The 10,137-nt window shown below is 38.2% G+C and overlaps 1 protein-coding gene across 2 annotated transcripts in view; it reads left to right on the plus strand.

Annotated features, from left to right (window-relative positions):
• LOC109219401 (auxin response factor 8-like) overlaps positions 1-6,867 on the plus strand; it is a 9,760-nt gene extending 2,893 nt beyond the window's left edge. For both annotated transcript variants that reach the window (XM_019383860.1, XM_019383861.1), the window contains exons 7-14: positions 2,247-2,337; positions 2,447-2,611; positions 2,702-2,824; positions 3,372-3,447; positions 4,470-4,617; positions 4,854-5,845; positions 5,927-6,117; positions 6,407-6,867. In XM_019383860.1, coding sequence (XP_019239405.1) covers positions 2,247-2,337; positions 2,447-2,611; positions 2,702-2,824; positions 3,372-3,447; positions 4,470-4,617; positions 4,854-5,845; positions 5,927-6,117; positions 6,407-6,587 — 1,967 coding nt within the window. In that variant the 3' untranslated portion in view covers positions 6,588-6,867. The remainder of the gene's footprint in view (positions 1-2,246; positions 2,338-2,446; positions 2,612-2,701; positions 2,825-3,371; positions 3,448-4,469; positions 4,618-4,853; positions 5,846-5,926; positions 6,118-6,406) is intronic.
• The last annotated feature ends 3,270 nt before the right edge of the window (positions 6,868-10,137 follow it).

Here is a 10,137-nt window from a genome sequence, read left to right on the forward strand (position 1 = left end):
TACGTTTAGTTCGTTTTAAGTTTACGTTTACGTTTTGGTAGGTAGGTACGTAGTTTACGGTTTCGGTTTTTTTCGGGGGGGGGGGGGAGGGTGGATAACTTTTCTGTGGACATGTTTTGCACTCTTCCATACAATGAGTTGTGTGAGAGTATTGGTTCTGATATGTAAGAACAATGGATATGTTCAAAGTTGTGCAAACTTCATGGTATTAATATTTATGAGTCGTATGATGATCATTTGAGAAAGAATGATAGTGTTCAAACCTGAAATGCGATCATTAAGTGGATGTGTGGTCATACAAGATTGGACAAGATTATGATCACATCCTACAAAAGGTGCAAGTAGCACATATAGAGATAATCAGAAAAGCTCATCTGAGATGGTTTTACCATATCCTACATAGACCTCCATATGCATTGCTTTGTATGTGTAACAATACGATGATTGGAAGTGATAAAAGGGACGAGGAGACCTAGAATCACATGGAGATAAGTTGTCTCAAATGCTTACAATATCTTAATCCGTGCGGACTTGTCTAATTATTGGAAGTAAAGGAGATGATACCAACTAGTTGAGATTAAGTCTTAGTTATTGTTACACTTACATTATGTTCAATGTCTGTCAAGACTCTTTTTTATTCTTGTTAGAGGACCATGTATAGTGCTATAAGAATAAATATGAGATTTGGAGAACCCCTAATTTGTCTTAAATGGAAAGCATGTTACTTGCTATTGGAATAAAATGAACTTGGTAAGAGCATAATGGATGAACAGAATTCATGTAGCCAACCCCAACTAATGGTGATTGAGTGCATAGTAGGTTGAAAGTTGGGAGACAATGGACATGTAACCCACAAGTGATCCAGCCCACAAGTTGGATCAGAGTCGCTGGGCTAAAAGTTTAGCGTTGACGTTGTGCATTCATTCTCATATATGCTTGTCTATGCATCTTCTGCAACACGAGTCTCAAACTCAATGGATTGATCTGTATTAGGCATCCATTTGCTAACTTAGTTACTCTTGAGGTAAGCTTCCACACGTGATATCAAACTTACGGTCTTCTCTGTAATTGCTAACATTCTTTAGTCTTGATGCATAAGATAAGTTGATCCTCCTTTTGAGGTTCTCCTGTAGCACTAAATAATATGCCAATCTATAATCCGGTAGTACTGCCCAAATTTACTTTCAAGATTCCTAAAAATTAAAATATGAGTACCAATATAATACAACACCATAAATTTGTTTTATTAGTGATGCGATGGAGGATTAGGACGGGATAATACTTCCTCCATCCTGTTGTATGATTCTCGCTCTATTTTAGGATGTGCCAAAATGTTTAATACCATTCGCTGATGACATTATCTTATATTACTTTCAGAACTTATGAAAATTCTAATTCATTTAACTTCACACTTTAAACTATGATGTGGTGTTTCTTTGATCAAATATGTATTCTTCCACTATTACTGATATAACAAATAAGTCAGATTGACATCTCAAATCTCATTTCCAGCGAAACATTGTTTAATAGGACGAAGGAAGTATTCTCTAGGGGATCGTGGATCGATTTTACCAGTTGTATCCTATTTTAAAAGTGGAACTGAAGTTGGACTTCAAGTTTTTATATGTTAGTAGTATATTTTAACAGCACTGCCTATTAAACAAGTAAATTAAGCCACAATAACTAAAAATAACATAAAACTGCACTAAAAAATAAAAAGGTACATGGATGGAATAGGGTGTTGGTGGGTAGAGCATGGAAGAAGCATAAGTATTTTTAGTTAATCCCTCTATCCCTAACCTTTTTGTTTACACATTTCACTTTATGAGAAGGTTATGGAGTTCAGGTTCCATGTTATATTTGTGGCAAAAGAATACTACAGTTATGAATATACTTTATGTAAAAAGAGAAAATTACAGTTAGGAATATAAGTTTGCGAAGAAGCTCACTTCTGCCTAAAGTTTAAGTATGTAATTATTTTAACTCTTGGTACATGTAAATGGTCCATGTCAAACTTTTTGGACTTTCACAAGGCATTTGATATAAAGCTTTAGTTGATTTTTTTGGTCATCCTAATCCTGTTACCTTAAGTTGGAACCGTTTATTCTTTCTGAAACTTGGTTTGATATTGGATAAAAGGATGATCCCTAGTTGGATGCCGAAGGAAGATATAATGCATTGTGAAACTGATAAATGTGTACCAAGTATTCTGTCATCTGCTTATTTTTTTCTCCTTTTGCATGCAGGACAGCCTAAACGGCATCTTCTTACTACTGGCTGGAGTGTGTTTGTTAGTGCCAAAAGACTTGTTGCGGGAGATTCTGTTCTTTTCATTTGGTACTGTTTAGCCACCTTTGTTGAGTCAACTGCAAATTATTCCATATACGTATTGCATCTAGTATGGCATTTTCCTCCAGGTTTTTTCTTGAAGTTGTCGTTTCTGCAGGAATGAGAAAAATCAGCTCCTTCTGGGGATTCGTCGTGCAATTCGACCCCAAACTGTGATGCCATCATCAGTTCTATCTAGTGATAGCATGCACATTGGGCTACTTGCTGCTGCTGCTCATGCTGCTGCTACTAATAGCTGTTTCACTGTTTTTTTTAACCCAAGGTAGTCCTTAAATATACTCTGTCCTTGTATTTTCCATTCATATTTATATCCCTTTTCTGCTTTTCTCTACTCACATGCTTATTGTATTAGGGCTAGCCCATCTGAGTTTGTTATACCTCTTTCAAAGTACATCAAAGCTGTATATCACACTCGTGTTTCTGTTGGAATGCGTTTCCGGATGCTATTTGAAACTGAAGAATCAAGTGTTCGGAGGTATGTAAGTTGTTTGATCTTGGTTGAAAGATTTCCTTTTATCTTCTTGGCGTCAAATAATCCATTTGAAGAAGTCCTCTATAAGTAGGCCGTGTAGTTTCTTAACAATCAAAAACTGGGCTGCGTAGTTTCTTATTGATGTATCATTGAGCACCTGTTTTATGTTTAACTGCAGATGAGTGGCTCTCGAATATGTACCCTCTCCTATGTTTCAGTTAATGACAAATTATAGTTGGAGAACTAAGTTTAATAATGTAGAAATGATGAACCGGGATGAAGGTGCGGGATTATTGCCCCCATGGTTTTCCTTTGCCACATAGAGTTCATTCTTGTCTTGCACTTGCGAAAACATAGTTGCATTCTTGCATTAGGGTGTTTGATTAATGAAGTCAGTGGTTTGTTCTGGCAAATAAACCAATTAAATTAATAAATTCATTGCTATTTGCTAGTAAGTTGGGTCTCCTACCTTTATGGCTATCATTGAAATCAGGTCTGTATATTTGTTAGATAAACTCTCTTTTCTTATTGGTGGTTCTGTCATTTTCAGATACATGGGCACAATTACTGGGATTGGTGACTTAGATCCAGTTCGCTGGCCAAACTCTCACTGGAGATCTGTCAAGGTAAATTGTCATTTTTTTTTCCTCATAAGATCCAGTTCTCTATTTGCTATTCTTAATCTTTGGTAACTATATCAGTTAACGTGGTTTTCCCGTTCATATCTCAATGCTTGAAGGTTTTACTCTTTTTCTCTTTTGTTTCGTTTTGTTTGTGTGTGTGTGTGTGGGTGTGTGGGTGTGTGTGTGTGGGGGGGGGGGGTCTTGTGGGTCGGCTCCTGCTCATGTAATTGAGCTGAATGCTGGTTGGCTTGAAGGTTTTACTTTGATCTCCATCTTTCTAAAGATTCAGAATCTTTATAACAGAAAATCTTTTCCATTGGTTTTTCATCCCCCCTTTCAGTTTCCCCAACTTTCATGTTGTGAAGTTGTATTCTTTCCCCGACTTTCAGTCTTTATCTATTTATGTTGCACAAGTCAGTAGTTTTTATCTAATAGTGAGTGAGCAAGCTATGTCTATTGTATTTGTGATGCTTGTGTTTGGTTTTGTGGGGACTGAAATCTTCATCTTCTTGTGCTCAGAGCCTGATTCATTTTGAATGTATTGCTGACAAAATTTCTATAAAACTAATTTGAACTGCCCTCTCTCTCTCTCTCTCTCTCTCTCTCTCTCTCTCTCTCTCTCTCTCTCTCTCTCTCTCTCTCTCTCTCTCTCCTTCAATTGTTATCTGTGGTCTGCTCTAGTTTTCTGCTGCCAAATCACTTCGCACCCCTAAACTGGCCCTATGATATATGATGCCTTTGCTTATCCAGGTTAGATTATCTTTGGTGTTTCCCTAGACTTGGGTACTGTTTCGTGCATTACTGCATTCAACGTACTTTACTCGCACTTAACATAGCTTGTGCAGAAATCAGATATTATAGGTGTTCTGTTCCTTCTAATTTTAGTCTTACAACTAGTAGTATGAAAATTATAAATCTACAGTAAGGAAGTTACAGATCTACAATCATATTCTCTTGTATGGGCCAAACAGTCACTTTTGCTGCTAATACTTCATATTTACACAATAAATTTCACGAAATTATAGGTTGGTTGGGATGAGTCAACAGCAGGCGACAGGCAACCAAGGGTTTCCTTGTGGGAGATTGAGCCTTTGACTACTTTTCCAATGTATCCTTCTCTGTTCCCTCTTAGGCTAAAACGGCCTTTGTATCCAGGAACTTCATCTTATCAAGGTATGGTATACTGAATGGTCATGTGGTTGGAGAACTGACGCTGTAAATCCTGATCTTTAAGTCTACGTTTTTAGTAAAATTGTAAAATCTGCAATTTAACTTATCGGGAAAAAAAGAAAAAGAAAAAGGAATTGGCCAACTTAATTTTCCTCTAACCCTCAAAGGATCTTTATCCCCAGTCCCCACCAAATTATCTAGAAGCCTATGCTAGTAAGTTTTATCCTTTGCTTTTGCAGATAGTAACAATGAAGCTATTAATCGAATGGCATGGTTGAGAGGGAATAGTGGTGAGCTAGGACCTCATTCGGTGAATCTTCAGTCTTTTGGCATGCTTCCGTGGATGCAACAGAGAGTTGATTCGCCAATTCTCTCAAATGATCTTAATCAGCACTATCAAGCTATGCTGGCCACCGGCTTGCAAAGTTATGGGAGTGGAGATTTGCTGAAACAGCAGTTAATGCAGTTTCAGCAGCCTGTCCAATATCTTCAACATGCAAGTAGTGATAATTCCATTCTGCAGCAGCAGCAAGTAATGCAGCAAGCAGTTCATCAGCATATGCTGCCTGCTCAAACACAAATGCTGTCAGAGAACCTGCAAAGGCAACAACAGCAACAATCCAACAACCGGTCGGAGGAACAGGCTCATCAACACGCTTACCAAGAAGCATTCCAAATCCCACGTGACCAGCTTCAGCAGAGGCAACAACCACCAAACATACCCTCTCCATTTTCAAAAGAAGATTTTGCAGATTTGAACTCAAAATTTTCAGCATCTGTTGCTCCTTCAGGCGTGCAAAATATGCTAGGTTCTTTTTGTTCTGAAGGAAGTAGTAATTCCTTGAATATCAACAGAACTGGTCAGTCTGTGGTCATTGAGCAGCCGTCCCAACAATCGTGGATATCAAAATTTACGCAGTCTCAACTAAATAGTTGCTCCAACTCATCACCACTTCCAACGTATGGGAAAGATACTTTGAATCCTCGGGAAAATTGTAGCTTGGATACCCAAAATCAAGCTCTTTTTGGTGCTAGTATTGATTCTTCAGGGCTTCTCCTTCCGACCACAGTCTCCAATGTTACTACTACATGTACTGATATTTCCTCAATTCCACTTGGGATGAATTCTGGATATCAGAATTCTCTGTATGGTTATGTGCAAGACTCATCTGAGTTGTTGCACAATGCAGGACAAAATGATCCACCAAATGCATCCCATACGTTTGTGAAGGTGCTACTTCTGCGCTCATTTCATTGGCATTTAGTGCATGTGACAATCATGTGAGTAACAAAGTTTTTTTTGTCCATGCAGGTTTACAAATCGGGGTGTGTTGGGAGGTCACTGGATATCACCCAGTTCCGCAGCTATCATGAGCTGCGACGGGAATTGGGTCAGATGTTCGGGATCGAGGGGTTCCTTGAAGATCCTCAAAGATCAGGCTGGCAGCTTGTATTTGTCGACAGGGAGAATGATATCCTTCTCCTTGGAGACGACCCATGGGAGTAAGTACTCAATTGTGGGAAGACTTAAATATGTAGAAACTTTTTTTTTTTTTTTTTCCAATTTTCCACTACGACAGAATGAAGAGCATGAGCTTTCAATACTTTTTCCTTATGTATAGGGTTGCTTTTTCTTATTTACTATAGTTTTATACTCTAAAGTTATCTTACCTTTGTGTGTTTGATATCTATTCAGCCCGTGGTAGTATCCAATCTTTTAGGAAGTGGCTTTTTAAGTCCTATTATAACATTGTAATCTTCTTTTTTGTTTCCCTGGCGTGGTATTTTTCAGGGCGTTTGTCAATAACGTCTGGTATATAAAAATTCTTTCACCCGAAGATGTGCAGAAGCTGGGAAAGGAAGAGGCTGAATCACTGAACCGTGGGGCGGTTGAAAGGATGAGCAGCAGCACTAGTGCTGATGATCGAGATCTTGTTTCTGGAATGCCATCTTTAGGATCGCTCGAGTACTGATTGTTGTAATGCTCTAAAAGAAGAAGACTGGTTCTGATTCTCTATATCTAGTTTCATCCCTCTTATCTTTTTGGCTTCTTTAGCTTTGTTGTTGAATTTTTCCTTTCAATCTTGCTGTAGTAGGAAGTTAAGCTATCTCCCATCTGTATGGTCATGTGTAGCTTTCACTGCAGTCCTGTTGTACGAGTTGATATTATTTACTGTACCGTGTACGGCTCAAAATCAGACCTTGATTTAAACTAAGAATCTCCGAAGTTATAAACTTGTTATTTCAGTTCAACTTTGTCGAGTAACCCTTGAAATAACTGTTTCTGTATCAGTTTAGGTTTTTTTTACAGACAAAGAAGTTGAGGATCTCCAGCTGCATGCTTTTTCCTGTAGGTAAATGTCCTAAATGTTATTGATGTGTCTTTTCGCATTAATCTGCATAAAACTATCTGGTTCGGATTGCTTTTATGAATCTAATGTACTCATTCTGCTTTATTCATATCCAGTGAAATTTTCTTTTTAGAGGATGCAATAATTAGTTGTATTTATGTGTATTGATGTGTCGATCAAGCAACGATGTTTCTGTTTTACCCGTGCTTGACACAGGTGGAGTTAAATACATATGAAGATGTTTGCACCAAACAAAAAAGAAAGAAAAATGAAGTAGAATCACATTATATTATTTCCTCTGTTCTATTTGAGACCTCTCAAAATGTTTGACACAATTTCATTTGTATTCAACTTTCAAACTTCATACGTTGATACTACTATGTTCTCTGTATTCAACTGTGACAACTGATTTTTTTCACCACGACTTCACTATTTTAGTCCACTAACACTAATATAATACATAAGCCAAATTGAATATCTTAAATTCCATATCCTGTTCAGCATTGTTTTATAAACTGAAACAAAGTAAGAACTTTTAACAGACAGGAAAAGATTGGCCCAGCAGAATTTTGCATTTTGTCTTTGAGTTTCATTATTCCATGAACTTCTTCGTCTATGATTTATTGGGAGGTGAATAGAAGAAGAACAGATAAGAGGAAAGGGTGCACTGATGATGCTTTATGTTCTCAGTTAGATGCACCCCCCCCCCCCCCCTTCCTCCCCAGACACATGCTTATGATGAGTTGACTAGGTTTATAATTGCTTTGTGTAGTCTTTTTTTTAAGTTAAACATGTGTACTGTTACGCGGCGCCTTCCTGAGATTCCTTGGAAGGGCGACGTAACGCTAGACAACTGATGTCAGTGCAGTTGCTGTCCGCCAACTGAGGTCCCCTCCGTACGCTAGACGAAATTGTCAGTGTCGTACGGGAAAAACAATGTCAAGAGCAATTGAGATAACAGAAATGAGAATTCAGAATGAAAGAAAGCTTGATTGCATTAATGAAAGCTATTACAGAAAAGCAACGCGGTGTCGAAGGGGAGAGACACCAGTACAGAGAATTGCTTGCTTGCTAGAAAGTTTTGATTGCTTGATCCCCCCTAATAGTACTTAAAAAAAATAATCCAAAGTTACAAGACTAGACTTGACTAAGCTAGAGAAACATAATGGAAGTACCTGAAATAAAACTACTCTATATTTACAATGAAAATGACTTAGTTTTCTATAAGGCAGCAGCAGGTCCGTTGTCAGCAGCAGTGTCTTTGGCATCACGGTCTGCGCGCGCGGCGTTGTCTGCGCGCGCGGCGCTGTTGGCTTCTGCCTGCGGCTTGGCGCTGGCGAGGGATATCGGTGGGGCGACAGAGGCACCTGCGCGCTTGTCACTTGGCGCGGCCAGGACCACGGGGCCGTTCGTGGCGCTAGGCATTGGGAGGTTTGCTAGGACGCCACGGGGCGCGCCCAAGGGGTCATGGGACATGGCTGGAAAGCCGCCCATGACAGTACTATTGCCAATTGGTACTAAAAGAAATTGAATATTCAATTTATAGTTGAAACTAATAGAATGGAATTGCTATAAATTAACGGGAATAATGAGTAATCACGGTAATAATTGCACTACTTACACGCTGTGGAGATAGTAATTAATTTTTATTATTATTATCTATGTTAAGACAAATTAATGGCAAGTAATGAGTATTGTCGTCACAACTCACATAGAACTATACATAATTTTCAAACCGAACTACATATTGTTTAATGGTAACTGTAAACAGAGAGACAATCAAGAAGTATGCTGCAGCTATTCATGAACTATTGATGAACAAAATATGTGAAGGGTTGGGTTTAAAGAATGTGTCTTTTGAGGGATGGCATTGCCAGTTTAGGTTTAACAAGTACAACTTCACGCCGGAAACTATAGGTTCCACTCGAGTTCTTTCACACACACACACATAATTTCTCACTATACTACAGGATGATGAAAACGTCGGTGGTCTTGAAATCATGAATAAATCTGGCCAATTTGTAGCAGTTGAACCCTGGCCAAACTCCTTCCTTGTCAATACAGGAGATGTAACCAAAGTAAGTACTTCCTCTGTTTATACAGTCTTGCCTTTTTAATTTTGTTTTTTCAGAAAGACATTTTTTATACTATCTATTATGAAATGCTGATATGGCCATAGAAATTCAAGTTTCAACGGTACTTTTGCTATGCACCAAAAAATCTTAGTAGTATATACTTTTTTTTAATTAAACTCAATGCTTACTCTGTTGGAGTTACATAATAATACAGCATAATAATACAACATTGGGCTCAACAATACAGCATTGGGCCATAGAGCTATAGATAGATTTTGGCCAAAGTCAGCCCAATAATTGTATTTATGTTGATCCGGATAGGTTGATAGAATTAGACTGTTATATATATATACACACTCTAGAACTTTGGGAATTTAGAAGAATGAAAGTCTAATTTCTCTCTTTCTCCGTCTTCTCTCTTCAAAGTGTAACCCTAGCTTCATCTCGTCAATTTCGTCCGATTACAATGTTTACATGGTATCAGAGCTACGGTTTTGGGTAGATCCAAGGGTGATAAGTCGAGCGGTGTTACCCCTGTTGGTTGAATCGAAAGAAGCGAAGATTTTGCTGTTTTTGGTTCGGTGAACGGTGATTTCTAAAATTCCGGCGACGATTTTTTCCGATCTCTGACGGTTATCTTCTATTCCGACAAGTTTATCAGTTTGGAGTGTTTCAAGGCTCACTTCTTCGAGTATAAAGGAAGAAGATCGGTAACCCTAAATTTTCTGTCCTTTGCATCATAGCTGGTGGTATTTTGCTTTATTGATATATGTTTAGTGTCGTTATTCGACTTTGATTCTGATTTCTATTTTTTTGTACGATTTTGTCCCAAATTGTTGAGCTATGGTGAATCCTGGAACTTCTACTGGAACTTCGTATAGTCCTGATCCTTCAAGTCCTCTTTTTATACATTTTTCTGATATTCCTGGAACGTGTTTAGTCAGTACTCCTTTCTCTAGGTCAGGTTATGGGGGATGGAAGAGAAGCATGATAGTGTAACAAAATTGCTTTTGTTGATGGCTCTTGTCCTAGACCTTCTAGTAATGACGATCCTGCAAAATTACGACAATGGGATAGATGCAATAATATGGTAATTT

This window comes from Nicotiana attenuata, unplaced genomic scaffold (assembly GCF_001879085.1).
Source record: "Nicotiana attenuata strain UT unplaced genomic scaffold, NIATTr2, whole genome shotgun sequence".
Taxonomy (NCBI): domain Eukaryota; kingdom Viridiplantae; phylum Streptophyta; class Magnoliopsida; order Solanales; family Solanaceae; genus Nicotiana; species Nicotiana attenuata.